The sequence below is a fragment of the Seriola dumerili genome, unplaced genomic scaffold (genome assembly GCF_002260705.1).
Source record: "Seriola dumerili isolate Sdu_G_001 unplaced genomic scaffold, Sdu_1.0 BDQW01000138.1, whole genome shotgun sequence".
Classification (NCBI taxonomy): domain Eukaryota; kingdom Metazoa; phylum Chordata; class Actinopteri; order Carangiformes; family Carangidae; genus Seriola; species Seriola dumerili.
In genome coordinates this window covers 7,783,816-7,799,170 of record NW_019174393.1, presented here as the reverse complement: position 1 = coordinate 7,799,170, position 15,355 = coordinate 7,783,816, and the positions used below count along the sequence as shown (strand labels likewise).

At 42.0% G+C, this 15,355-nt stretch overlaps 1 protein-coding gene across 2 annotated transcripts in view; it reads right to left on the bottom strand.

Moving 5' to 3' along the window:
* Positions 1–15,355, bottom strand: part of chchd3 (coiled-coil-helix-coiled-coil-helix domain containing 3) — a 65,594-nt gene that overhangs the window by 24,568 nt on the left and 25,671 nt on the right. For both annotated transcript variants that reach the window (XM_022749446.1, XM_022749447.1), the window contains exon 6: positions 1,795–1,878. In XM_022749446.1, coding sequence (XP_022605167.1) covers positions 1,795–1,878 — 84 coding nt within the window. The remainder of the gene's footprint in view (positions 1–1,794; positions 1,879–15,355) is intronic.

Sequence of the window (15,355 nt, the reverse complement as noted above, 5' to 3'; positions counted from 1 at the left end):
GAGAAACACTGTACAGCTGCAATCTAGGAAGGTTCAAGTGCAAGAAGGGAGCATGTCTACATCTTATATTATTTCAACTTTGTTAGTTTGCCGAGCCATCAACCAACTAAAGCAATTTTGAAAGAAAGTGACAGTTGCTTTCTTCACAAATCCATCGATTAATTTACACCTTCCCCTGTTGTCAGTAAATCCTCTACTCTCCGCTGCCCAACCAAAATTGCACAGACCAATGCACTTCCAATTATTGACAGAAGTCCACTGCCACTCAATACCCACTGGCTTGACTTAAGAGTTCATCCTCAGTGAAGGAAGGAAATTTTGCAAGCTTTATTGACCCAAAGTGCGAATGTCTTGTGTACAATAGGAACAAATCCACAAGGATGGTCATGTGCCGCTCTTTTAATCAGCTAAGAAAAACATTAAGGAATGGCAAAAAAGATAAGTTCATTTAAAGCAAATTCATTAATAGTGATGTGTGCACATGCACGGGTAAGCTTACACAAGATAAGAGACCATCTTTTTACCACAAAATCACATTTGAGCCATATGGATAAACACAAAATCATTTCACACTGAGGTCCTTTAGAGGACAAAGTACCCATTGAGTATGTGATACTTCTGTCACCCTTTTATTCATGTGAGCTTCTAAGAATAAGAATATGTGGAGTGCCTCCATCTTCCACAATGAATATCTGGCCTCACAACAGTGTGAAATTTCGATTTGGCTTTCACTGTAAAGGGCATTTGACTTTTTGCACCCTCCAAAGGGGAGAAAACTCCTTCCCAGCATGAAGGTGTTATTTCAAGCACATTAAATAAGGGCATTGTACCATTCCTAAGACACACTTATGATTTGAGAGCAGCATGAGACCGTCCTTTTTAACACACTTTAACAGGGCATTTGACCCTGGTCCCCTGCCTTGCAGGCATCTCGCACTGGGACCAGCATGGCGCTGCCATTTGAAGGGGGCTAAGCACGGCAGCTGACCCTGGTCCCCCTCCACAGGACACTGGTTTGACAATGAACATCAGGGTAGTGTCATTTTCAGGGACAGGAGGACACACACAGAGATGAATGAGATTTAACTCTTTATCCTTCAGGCAGAGGAATTTAAGGCAGAAATTAAAGAAAAAAAGGGAACAGAAATTGAGCTGAAAGACAATTATGGAGGGAGAGAGAGAGAGAGAGAGAGAGAGAGAGAGAGAGAGAGAGAGAGAGCGAGCACATTGGGGAAAGCATGTAGAGTTTATATTGAAGGATGCCAACAAAAACAGTGGGGCAGTGGGATGAAGAGAAAGAATAAATGTGACTGTATTTTGGTTGAGCCCCATAGTGACCGAGCTCACTGTGTATGACGGCTGAATTATGTGCATGAATCTTGTGTTCTTCTTTGTGTGTGCACTGACGTGTGTGCTTCTGTGTGTACTGTGTGTTGATGACTGCATTATACATTAATAGAGCTCTGTTATCTGGTATCTGCATCCCCACCCATGTTAAGATCACCAGCCTGGCATGTGGTAGAGATTTCTGATTTATCTCTCAACACATCTGAGAAAATAAGTTTAAAAAAAAATAGAAAATCAGTTTTTCCATTTCTGTTTGACAATTAAGCTCAGTGAAGGGTTATCAAAGCCATATTGATTAAACGAATGAAAACAAATTATTATTGTAAGATGAATCAGATCATCACTTGATTTCTGCAGTGAGTGGTAGAGCCTGGTTTTGTGAGTTGGTTCATACATTCACCCAGGTGCATTTTATCAGGCTAGTGTCTGGTGCAAACATTTTCTCACCCTCTCCTCCAGCCGGGCCACCTGCTCTCTGTAGAAAGCATCCTGCTTCTTTAAGTCTGCTTCTCTGGCCTCCAGCTGCTTGGCCTAAACACACACACACACACACACACACACACACACACACACACACACACACACACACACACACGCACACACACACACACACACACACACGTACAACATACAGCATACACACATGCACACGAGAGAAGAAAAACCATTACTTACGTGCTCAGTGGAGCGTTGCCAATTTTAACAAACCAATCAAAAAACACATTCGTACACAAGTATACATACACAGGAGAGAGGCCCACAATGATGACTCAAACAAGTGTGTATAAAGCAGATATGCATTACAAAACAACAAAGATAGAGGCTTTTTGTTTGTTGGCATAGATACACCAAACTGTGAAACGCTGTGTGAATGTGTGTGTCGTGCCAGCGAGCATGGACATACATCCAGAGAGGATCTGCCTGGATTGGAATATGTTCACATACACCTGTGTGTCCATGTGTGTGTGTGTGTGAGAGACTGATCATGCCTTGGCAGGTACTGTATGAGCTTCTTTGTCCTCTTGTGTTCAATCTTCAGCCAAACCGCTATCAGGCCAAGAGGATAACATCAGTTCTCAGCACGAAGTAGCACCACGGTCTGGCGTATATATTTAGCCAGCCTACCTATCTCCACTGTCCTCCACTCTACTATGACCTTCACTAGATGTACGGCTGACTCTCTGGGTGATATACAGGACAGATAAGACCTGGGTGTATCTGCTATCCAGAGAAAGAAAAGAAAAGAAAAAAAAAAAAAAAAAAAAAAAAAAAAAAAAAAAACACCTTTACGCTTCAATAGACACCCAGTGAAGCAAATAGTAATGAAATCAAGCATTGAAATTTTAATAATAGTGATAAAAGTTCAACTTTCTATACAGGCTAGACAACAGTTTTCAGGACCACATATTTTTAATTGTGAATTTACTTCTCATCATTTACTTGTGATGAGACGATGGCTATGGATGATAAAGCAGCAATAAAACAGGATATTAAAACTGGTAGAATTGGGGTTCGGTTGTTGACATCATTTTACATTTATTCAGTTGTTTTACCACTTGTTTAATGTTAAGTTGAAGAGACGTTTACTGACTTGAGCGAGTTGTTTCATTCAAACGTGGTCGGCATATATCTAGAAAAAGTAGGTTTTGACTGGAGAATATAAGGAGTATATGAAATAAAAAGACATGGAAAGCCTTTAAACAAGACACAGAATTGTGTTAGTCAAAGCCACAGTGAACTTCAGGACCCAACCAGGAACATTTTCTATTATTGTTCCCTTCTGTTAATAAGTCTTCAGAAAGAGGCTGAAGTCGCCAGCTCATCTATAATTCTATAAAGAATTTGGAGCAGGAAAGCTGTAAGAAAAAGGATCATCAAAATACGGAGGAGCTGAAATACCTGCTGGAAAGAAAAATGTAACATGTCAAAGAAGTTGAAACTGAAAAGAAATTCCTTGACTCCATCATGCAGAAACAGCGAGAGAGAACTGGAGAGTCGTGGAGAAAGTAAAGGCCTCTAGACTTACCTTCTGTCCTATCTCCTGAATAAAGGGAAGCATTGAAAAAAGAAAAAAAAAAAAACAAGAGAGAGAATAAGTGTAAAGAGGCACTGATTCATCCATGAACTTCTTCAAAGTGACATTTGGAAAGGTTTAGTATTCAGAGGGTAGGGGTGACTGGCTGCCACACCGTTCTGCTTGAATTGTCACACTCCATCCTTTCAGTCTCCTCATTCACTGGCATATACACACAGCAGTGCATACACATACAATACATATATAGTATATAATCATAAACCATGTGCACTGCTCATACGCAGTTACATAAATATAAACTCAAACACACACATCACCATACTGCTGAGGACTGCCGTATGGAAAGCAGCCATGCAGATCGAGCCTTGACGCCTTTGCTTTAAGCACTATAGGATGCTGAAGGAGACGAGGAGTATGAACAAAATACAACGTATAGAGAAAAAAAAAAAAAATTGCATTAACCCGTCCAATCTCTACAACACTGATAACCATCTGCGTTCGGCTGCTCGACGCAGAGCAGGCGGAGCTGTGTGCTCTATGCATTGTGATGAGTGACGAGGAGTGTCACAGAGTGGCTGTCCACGCATGACATGACTGGGGGGAAGTTTCAAAGTCAAGGGGGTGCTACAAGCTTATCTATTACACACACGACAGAAACCTACCAACCAACACTAGCAAACATGCACGCACGCACGCACACACACACACACACACACCTCCAATACCATAGCCAAGTTGCTGCCGTCTCTGCTGTCCTCAGCACAACCTAACATTACCCTTATGATGCAGTCAGACAATTGTCTCCTTTGTGTCCCCTTACAAGTCTCAAGTGCTATTGTGTAGCCAATGTTACACAAAAGCTAACGCTGTCTTGCACTTCATGATGGAATCAAGTTGGACTTAAACCTACATAAATGATAGTGCTGGGTGAACATAGTCTGAAGTATACTCTTAACAGTATGGCATAAGTACTCTGCAAGTAGCATTATTATGACCTTTAAATTTGTTATTGATTGTCCTTAAATGTGTTAAATGTGTTATCGAATGTGCAATCAGAGCTTCTAAGACAGACTGGCAAAGTTTTTGAAAGAATGGATTACACTGGCTGAGGTGCCAAAAAACTGTCTGCCATCAACAGCTCAATTTAGCAGGAAGACAAGAGGCATGATGGGATGGAAGGAAACACGGAGGAGAGGATTGGCAGGGGGTTGTGTACTGTCACAAGTGTGTCCAAACTCAATGTTACGCTGATAGGTGGCGACCAAAGAGTTTAGCTCTGCAGAGAAAGACAAAAGATGCACACAGACGCCGAGTCACAAACAACGGCTCAGACACTGATCTGAAACGCACACATCATCACACACACACACCCGCACACACACCCGCACCAGCCGGAGCAGCTGTACCCACAGAGAGCGGGTGGAGAGATAAATGTGTGCTGAAGGCGAGACTAAAGGGGTCATTAAAAGAAGAGAGGTTGTGACAGAAATGTGTACCCAGGGATTTTCTTTTTTGCTCACTTTTATATGTGTGTGTGTGTGTGTGTATATGTCTATGGGTAAATACACCCATGCATGTGTTCAATTTTCATGCAAGCAGGTTGGTCCTCCTCTTTGCAACACACACACACACACACACACACACACACACACACACACACACACACACACACACACACACACACACACACACACACACACACACACACACACACACACACACAATTTCAGGATTACTTCCGACTGATTAACCCCATTCAGCAGACGTTAAAGATAATCTAATCATACTAAAGGCCAAACAATGGAACAGACTTCACCACTGCCCATACACCTTTTGTTCCCCTAATGAAGAGGCGGTCGCGGGTGGAGGAGGAGAGCTGGCATACGGGTGGGGGGAGGAATAGGAAGGGCAGAATTAGACAAGAAAATGGAAGTGAACTTGAGAGAGGAAAGAACAGAGAGATAAGACACAAAGAGGAGTGGACAATAAAAGGTGATTTATCATTGGAGGTGTCAAGAATGGAGAAGTGGCTGGGACATGAAGCCTGAAGTGTGTCTCTATAACTTTAGAGAAAAGTTAAAGAGAGAAAATTATCACCAAGTATGGATAGGAAGGGAGCTCCAGCTTTGAAAGCCAAGACAACGATAACTTTAGTGGAGGAGATGAACACAAATGAGTAATTCTAAAACTTTGCAAGTCCAGAGGATGATGTCATTCGTTTGGGTTAATTCACTAATTTTAATTCAGCCTCTTACTCCGTCTAATTTTCCTGTGCAGCAACCCTTGACATAGGGAAATAAAATACCCCGGTAAAAATACAAATACTCATGACAATACCCCCCCGAAGGGGTGAGTCCACATACTGCTATTTGTAGCCCAGGAACCCACATTAACATCAACAGCAAACTTATACATTCCCCCTTCCCCTATCTATCTCCCCCTGGTATATTATTAAGTACAGTAGCACAATAGCTGAGGGTGACAGGCGGCTGAGAGTGAGGCCGTGGTGGTCAGATTAAACGGATCGTTTAGGCGAGGCAAACGCCTCTGTGAATATCAATTAGCCAGCCGCTGAATAATTAAGGACAGCCATGTTTTTTAATTAGCCGACTGCCGCAGTTTGAGCTGGGAGCGAGGGCGGGGAGAAGAGGGGAGGAGAGAAGGAGAGGAGGATGCAGAGGGATGAAAACAGGTGGATTTTGCTGCGTCAGGCCTCCCCCACCCACGGCCTGTTCGCTCACTGATTTGCTCTCATACACTCTATTTCTTTCACACCTGCTTTTGCCTTTAAAGTGTTCTCTGACACAGGCTTTTTTCTTTTAAAGCATTCCAAAGGACTGAAATATAAAATGATTCCTGACTGCAGTGTTCAGCAGGCTTAGGGCAACTCCATGTGAGGGTATACATATGGGACTTCTTATAATAAAGACATATGGTGGATAACACAGTTACATCACATTTCTACGCCTATTTTCCATGCCTATATTATCCCAACTCAAACCCAACTGAACTCAAACAAAAACAATAAAATAGACACTACAGTATATTAGAAGAGATGCCAATTAATGTTCAAGGAACAAAGGAGAAGGTTAGATGACATTGTTATGGAGTGACAGAGTCCACATAGGGATGAGGCCGGGGTGGATGGATGGGTCACCATGAGACTTAACTTTATCACAGAAGGCAGTCAATGTCGGTTTCCATAACCTTAACCACATGGTTATTACTGTAACCATGACGATGAAGGTCCCCTACCATTCTTGAGAATGGACATATTTTGTCAATTAAGTCTGAGGACTTGATGCTTTAAAATCAGAAATTCTAGAGTAAACGTATCAGTTTTTAGACTTATACAGTGTAATATAAAACCAGCAGACTTAGTATTGAGCAGTCATGCTCACTGTTTTGATTCCCTCCTGTCCCATTCATCATCTTGTTACAACTCAGACATGTATTGCAACCACTTTGGGGTTTCCTGACCACTTCGTTTTTAACTTAAACAACTGGATCTTCTTATGATAAAACTCAAAGTGTGATAGGTTCACAACTCTAGTTGCTAATAGCATCGATTTAGGCTGGGTGCCACAATATTTTCAATTGCTTAAGAAGAAAAAAAGAAAATCAGATTATGGCTGATGCAGATTACTGTAGCAATTCTGTAGATATTACATTTTTCATTTCACACCTCAATGATGGAAACCTATGTATTGTAATATAATGAGGTGACTCACTGTTACACTGTATGCTCGCTACATGCTTTTAAATCATGCTAGATTAAAATAACCTTGCGAGATGCCATGATCGATAGAGCACAAACCAAATCTCATCACATTAACTAACAGCACCTCATCCATATCCTTGGTCTCTTTTGTCTTTCCCCTGCCTCCATCAGCTCAGACCTGATTCACCCCTGTCACAAGTAGCATCATAATCAATGCTCCCTCACACCATCCATGTGAGCGCTACAGCACGGTGGGTCAGAGCTGCTCGCCAGGGCCCATCTATCACAGACCTGCACGACAGGGCCCTGTGACAAACTAATACTGAAGCCGTGGGTCTCAGGTCCTGTGTGCTCCGACAAGGAAGGGATGGGGGTCAGAGGGCAGCACAATGTGACCGTGTTCTGGTGTTAATTGGCACGGCGGAGGTGTCGGTGGCTTGTGGGAGGTTATAGATGGATGGAGGGAAGGGAGGGGAAGTTCATGGGGTAGAGAAGATGAAAACGAGTGAGAGAGCTAGGTCAATGTGTGGATGGAATATGGATGACAAGATAGTTGGAAGGAGAATTGGGTTTTTTGACAGTTTTTGGGTGAACTGTCATATCAAGCTTGAAGGTAGGCGAATACTTTAAAAGAGGGGGTTTGATGAAAAATACACAGTTTCTTACTTTTTCTGCAGCCACAGGCAAATATAGGCAGGCGTATATATTATATATATTATATACATATATATATATATATATATAAGGCTTATATGCGCCTTTAAAACTCAGTTTCTTCTTGGCATATCCTGTGGCTGCCTCTAAAACCAGTGCAACTCTATCTTTAAAAGCTATCACAGGCAGATCAAATCTAACTGATTGAGTGTAAAATGATATTACCCAACACAGACCTTACTGGCAGTATTACGCATTACCCTTAGAGTCACTAATAAAACATAAGTCCTGGTAGCAGTAGCTGTAAAACTCCATTGGAAACCATTCCTTTTGACTGGTTAATTAGCATCGTAGGGTTTTACTGAGTGGCAGTAACACTTCAGGTTCAAGGCTAGCTATTAGTCTCCACAGGAGGTGGTAGGGTTATGGGAGATGTAATCATGTCAGATATAGTGTGGTCAGTTAATGGGCTTCACCTTGACTGATAACACTAAAGGACAAACACACTGTAAACACTTACTCACATACTGAGGTTCAGTATTGAAATGTTTTTCTCAGCTGAGCCACTGGGCTTTGTATCTACTGAATGTTTTTGGAAGCGCTGAATTCAAAAGAAATAGATCACTATAGTTTTTGGATAATTATCAAAAAGTAATACTTGATCGTAAATTTGATAAACATGCCATCATATTTTGAAACTTAAGTTGGCTGGTTATGTCTCCTTCAGTTCAATTCATTTGAACAGGTTGTTGTTTGACATGTTGTACACCAAATAAGCTGAGACTGAGTCTACATGAAGACATTGGCCTCTGGCTTGTTCTGTAAAGGACAGCTGTGCATGAAGGAATTGGTTCCTACTACTTATATTAATATTTCTAAAGGCAAAAGTCTTCATAGTTCTTCAGAACAGCCACACATAAAGGCGGCAAGAAAGGCCTGGGTGCCAATCGTACAGAGGAGGATGACTGTGTATACTTTTGGACAGTCTTTCCTTGAAGGCATTCATGGTGTTGCACTTGTTTGTACACACAAATCTGACTGAAGTAGAAAATAGTAGAATGAAAAAAAGATAATTTGAGAGAAGTTCAAATCTTGTCTGCTTTCTCAAATCCTCACTACTGTCAGATGGTCAGTTTCGCAAAGTTACAAAAACTGTCAGAAGCAATCCTCTTAATTCCCATATCAGAGAAGTGTGGCGAGAGGCTATTCGGCAGTCAAACAAACACAATGTTTGAAGCATACTGAATCCTTAAGGTGGACTTAGCTTGTTGTAAGCTTTGTCTCTTCTAATTCTAATGAAAATCGTTATCTGTGATGGATGAAGTTTGGTTGCAGTGTTGCCTCTTTGATGTTAAGACCACCACAGAAAATAAATAAACCCTATGAGGTGAACTAAGTTAGCTTTTGTTTGACTGATCTCAGTAACAGGAAACGTGGGGAAGTTTGGAGGGAGTTTAACTCGCAACAAAGGCCGCCGACTGTTTTCGAATCAGTTACATGCGTCTTAAACTGCTGGGCCACAAGGACACCGCAAAATAAATTTGACAACAAGGCCACCCTGTCACAACGTAATCAGGAAGCAACCTCCTTTTGGGAATTTATGTCAGCAGAGTCGGGAATGGTCACAAAGTCAAAAGACGCAGTGGTATCATTAATCATTGAGAACAAGCTAGCGGTGGTCAAAAAGCTCTGAATGAAGCAATTACCTTCTGATCCCTATGCTGTAACAATTAGTCTATTTCCCTACTGTGTTTCTTCATTGTTTTGTCCCTTTCTCTACTGGGCATGGGGTATAACCACTAACACTTGCTCATGCTGTGGAAGTTCTGAAAGTAATCCAGTGTATATGCCAGCAACGACAGCAGAGTACAGACGCTGCTCACCAGGTGTAAGATGGCATAAAATATGACAGTGTAGTAATGCAGCAGATCATCAAAAGTGTCCAATGAAGTAGCTACCCTTTCAGTTCACCTTACCTTTGTTTTTGAGTTTTCATTTGTTTGCATCTGATTATAGCATCATACAATCAAACAAAATTACTTAAAGGTTATTTCCCCAAATGTAAGATCCTGTATAAGCACACATATCAATACATGTCATTAGTAATGACACTCTTGTATACATTTAGAAACATTGGTAACTTGACTCCCTGTTTGACAAACGGATAACTGAAGCATGGACCATCCTGGTGGAAAAAGACATGAGTGCCACAGGCAGCTGACTGAATTACTCTCCCTGGGGATCTCTTAGCACAGTGAGTAATGACGCAACGACCTGGTGGGTCAAAGGGCTGACCTGCCCAGGACAGGGACCAAGGGGCCAGGACAGGGACCAAAGGCCAAGAGGTGTAGGTGGTGAGTGTGGGTGTCTCAATGTTTGTGCGTGTATCTTAACTGCTGGCTGTTTAAGGGCACATTGAGATGAAGTGTCCGTGTAGAGTCTGTAGCTCATTGACTGTGAACAGGGGTCAACAGAGGGCTTGATCTTAACCAGCTGGCCTTAATGATGCTGAGACAGGGGTGTCAACCCACTCACATATTTACATCTCTTTTGCACCTCTCCCACATTTGTAGATGTTTCAAAAATATAGCAATTTATTTTTAGGCAAGTAGGTTTGCAGTTAGGCAGCGAGGTCTACAGTAATCATAAGCTGATAGGACTATGCTTCCTTTAAGATGTTCTCAGGATTGAAAAGCAGAGTATAACGTGGGAAAAGCTAGGAAAGAAATGATCCTCCAGTAAAAAACAAATGGGCCAAGAGAGCCCACAAAGGTTGAAATCCTGGTAGAAACATGAAAAATCACTTTCCTTTCTACTCCTAGACACATCAAGCCCCTCAGCCTTTGTTGAAGACACCACCTCCACCACTCCACTGCCAGCTCCTTCACTGAGGGACAGCAACAACATCTGCTGGCTCAGAGATTGATTAATTGGCTGATCAGGCGCCTGCGGTGTAAACTGATTGATTGATCATCTTGCAGTTGGAGCTGCCTTTATCTGGAGCCCTGGGGAGTGAACCTCTGGAGGTCCCCAGTCATCTGTCATGTCCAACACACAGGGGAAGACGAAGGAGAGATGAAGAGCTGTGGGTTCATTACCGAGACATGGGGGGCATGTATGGAAGGAAGTCTCAACCAAGATGGGAACAGAGGGCATGCCAAGAGAACAATGGGAACATAAGGACAAAGAGGCTGAGAATGAAAGGAAGGGAGAAGTTGCTCTGGTGCAAGTACAGAGAGACAGATACACACATACATGAAGGCAGGGGGAGGAAGGAGCATGGCTAAGCTGAGAACAGCAGCAACATGGTCACAATCTTTACATATAACAACAAAAAAGAAAACAATTAGGAAGAATAAACTGGTGGTACAAACTACTTTTCAAATAATCTAAAGAAAGAGAAGATATACTGATATTTGAAAATTGATCCAAAACACACATTCATACAAAAAAGCAAAAAAAATATATCTTCATCTTATTTTATATGGAAGAGATTTGTACCAACTGTTGCCTTTTCTCAGTTTTTTGGTGCATATTACCTCCACTCATTTATAATTCCTGACCACATCCCTGTTTAAACGCGAGCAGTGAGAGCAATGGGATACAGGGAGAAGAAGGTGGCAGATGAAAACAAGTGTGGAGGATGCTAGTATGCATTCAGTCAGACACATAAAATAAAGGCGGAAAATTCCTTTGCTTGACGGAAAAGGACACAGTGAATGACCTGAGAGTTGACAGAGGCATATTGCCTTTGGACAACAGATGTCCCTCGGGAGGAAAATGAATGTATGAGAGAGAGATGGTGGAGCCGGGAGGAGAGCACGTACAACCTATAGCAGAGAGAAGGTGAGAGGAATGTAGAGGCGAAGACAATGGGAGAAGACGTGCAGGGAGAAAAGTGGACAACCTCCGGATATGTTGCCGACATTGGACTTGTGCCAGCAGCATGCCAATCTTAACCCGAATCTGTGCTAATGTTGACGGGCAGCCTAGTGTATGTGTCAGCGACTGAACCTCTGTGTGTGCGTGTGTGTGTGGTATGGATGGCTGTGGGCATACTGTACATTTCTCAGAGCATGCGTGCTCATGCTGTGTATTAATGCATATTCATTCCACCCAGCAGCAGGTGGTCTTCCTAGGCCTGATGAAGCGGGGGGGGGGGGCTTCTGCCGTCAAGACCGTGTCAGCAGACTCAGGGTCACCTCTAAACCACTAACCTCTTTAGCTGAATACATACCTTTTCCCCTTGGTCTATCTGCCCTACTCACCTACTCTTCATCGACAACTAGGGATGGACAGAAAAGAGCCATTTTGATGTCAAGTTAGCGTGTTTATTTATATGTATGACTTGTAACCTTCACGATTCTTTCCAACTCTATGCCTATGCACATGAGTGAGTAAATATATATTCTTATTTCAGCCTATTCCCCCAAAAGAATTCCTTTTCTTAAATTAGTTTTAAGTGCTGATTTCGATTGGTTTGTTTCCTAATTGGAGTTTGTAACTTGTTTGGAAAACTGCTTTGTGAATCAATATCTATCGTATGCTCTTTCCATATGCCTATGTATATTGCCCCATCTTTTATCCTCTGTTCTCTCACTGCTTCTATATCTCATCCAGATTTTCTGCTGTTCACAGCCTTCCTGACTCCCCTCCTGTCTTTGTTCCCCCTATATGTTTAAGTTCTTTCCATCGTTCAATCAAAATCTCTCCCTCTAGCACCATTAGCTGAGCCGGCTGTTCACTTCCATAGAACCTCATTAATACCACTCTCCTGTCAGACCCAAGAGGGAAAACACAGAGAAAGACCAAGAAAAGGGAAAAGGACAAGCGCAAAAGAAAATACCTGTCATATTACACATCCGACGTATCTACTGTACTGCGCCACACACACACACACTCAAGACACTTGCCTCCATAACCTTTGGACTTCAAATGCTTACCAAACTAAGTTTCAGCTTGGTGGAGTGAAAGAGAGGATAAGAAAATATTACAAAACTATTTTCAGTAAAAGTACCAACTGCAAAGGGGTCGTCACTATTAAATCCCCAGCTATGGTACCAATGACATTACATTTACCAGTGAGTGTCAGGTGCAGGTAAGCACCTTTTTAACTGTCAACCTCTTGGTGTAACCATGTCTTTCCTGATTTTCTTGATGATAGAAATTAGGTACACCATTATGCACAGAATTGAGGTAAGTACTCATTTAAAATTGGAGAATATGTAGCCATAAAAATGAACACCATGAGAAATAGCAGGCTTTGCCATCATAAATATACAGCATCAACAGGCTGTCAAAGTCACTGCATATGCACTCCTTTCCTTCTCACCCCGGCAAACTTTAAATCCATTAGATCCTGTTAAGATCTATTTTGAGTGTTCACAAAATGACGCTTATACACTCGCTGTTTATGTCTTTAGCTGTAACAACTATTTAAAATTCACTAATAGGAAGCTGGGAACTTAAAAACATTTTTTTTTTTTTTTTTAGCTTGGCTGGAAAGTGCACAAATCTCAAATTTTCAGTAATGCGTAGCGTGTATTGAAAGTGTTACTGGGTAATTAGTTGCTGTTTACACAAGTGAAATCAATTCCTAGCTCAGACAAAAATGTAAAAAAAAAAAAAAAAAGCGCACAGCACAATAAGAAAATTCTAGTTGGCTTTCCAGAATGTTTAGAACAAAGGAGGATGAACATATACATAAATACAAACACAGCCCGGTGAGGCTGAGGCAGTAAATTGACTGTACAAGCTCTCGTCAGAAAGTAGCTTCCCTGACACCACTTTCCATCCATCAATCGAAGTGCTGCTGTATCCCGGCCCCACCGCTGGCCGCTCGCAGTGCCAATTAGCTGACAGGGTGAGGGCCTGGCGCAGAGTGCCAGCCACAGGTCCTGCCAATTACAGCCTGACCTCCTGTCTAACCTTAATACTGGCACGGTGTGTGGGCACCACACCCTGGGCAGGGGTGAGGTACAGCGACCAATATGTAAAGGACGGTTGAATGGACACCCTCCAAGATAAGAGAGAGAGAATTACAAAGACAGGAGAAAAAAACAGACCCATCTATGTAGAGTGCACTGTCAGTAAGAAAGAATCAAAAAAGCAGTGGTGCAGACAGAATCTGCTCACATCTGCTCATTTAAGTTGACCTCATACAGAACACAAACATTTAATTATGCTGTATCCATGGAGCAAACTGACATTCACACAAACACAAAACATGTGTCTACCTCATGAAAGGCTTTGCATTTCCAAAAAGCAACTTTCAGGACAAGAGGAAACTCCGGTCAAACAGCTGATTTTCATGCTGGCAGTTTGTTATTTCTCAATGGCTTTAAAGTCTTGGCTGTAGAGGGCATTTCATTTTTAAGGTCCCTTGTAAACTTATTAATATATGAGCACTGATGAATGACTGATGAATTTCCCCTCCAGGCCTGTTAGTGTCTGCTTGTTAGATCTGTAATTGTAATTCCCCCTCTCGTGCAGTGCAGCGCTGCCATTTGATTTTTTAAATCTTAAGTCTTTTCAAAATCCAGTGAAATATTGTGAAGGAGAAAAAATACAAAAATGATACGATGTATTTATATAGATCATTTTATCATATGTATCTCAACGGTTGAAAACAATTAAGTATCTGACAGGAAACCGCCAATCCAATGCCAGTGTGTGCCCTATAAATTGTCCTTAGTTTAAAAATGTTTTTTCTTCACAGACTGGAGGAACAACCTCATTCAGCTTCTCTGACATACCGCTGATCTTATTTCTCTAAGGTGCCATCTTTAGGTCTAAACTCAACCTGTAATCTATGCTGCATCACCCTAAACACCTTCTTTAATCCATGTGCAGAGCAAAAGCACCTGAAAATCATTTTTAACTTCATATTAATCAAACAGACAGACAGCTCACTTCAAGCCAGCTACATCAAGCCTGGCAGGGGGTTACTCTTACAACAGCTAAGAGAACTGTAGCCAGAGGTAGGATGCAATTTGTCCTTGGTGAGCTTTGCAAATCCAAAAAATATGTAAATCACAGTGTACCACTACCTCTCTTTATCTCATTCAAGAGTAGAAGAAATGAGGACCTTTTCTCCCCCCAATCTTCCTTATACTCTGTGATGTGGAGAGAGAAAAATAATAAGTTGAGAGAAAAAGAAATGTTTTTTTTTTTTTTTTTTTTTTTTTTTTAAATACCCCTACCACGGGCACCAATTCAAAACCAGCAGCAGAGTCTCCTTTAATACTGCTGGAATAATTTGGTCGGCCGCATTATCAGCCAGGTCCATGATCTGTATCTAAAATGCAACTGCGTGCAACTGAAGTACACAAGATTTACTGGGGGGGGGGGGGGGGGGGGGCAGGACATTTGCTGGAGACTGGCAGTTTTTTAGAGGTTGTGGAAGGGAGAGGAGTACCGAGGGTGGGGGTGGGGGTGGGGGTGGGGGGGCTTGTTGCGTTAAAAATGTTAAGCTTTACCCAAAGTCATTTTCAAGCCAGCCAAGCATCAAATGGAACACAGTTTAAGGAAAGAGTAGGTACTGATTTTCTCCGGGAGCTCTCACAGGATGGACATGGTGTGCGTGTGTGTGTGTGTCT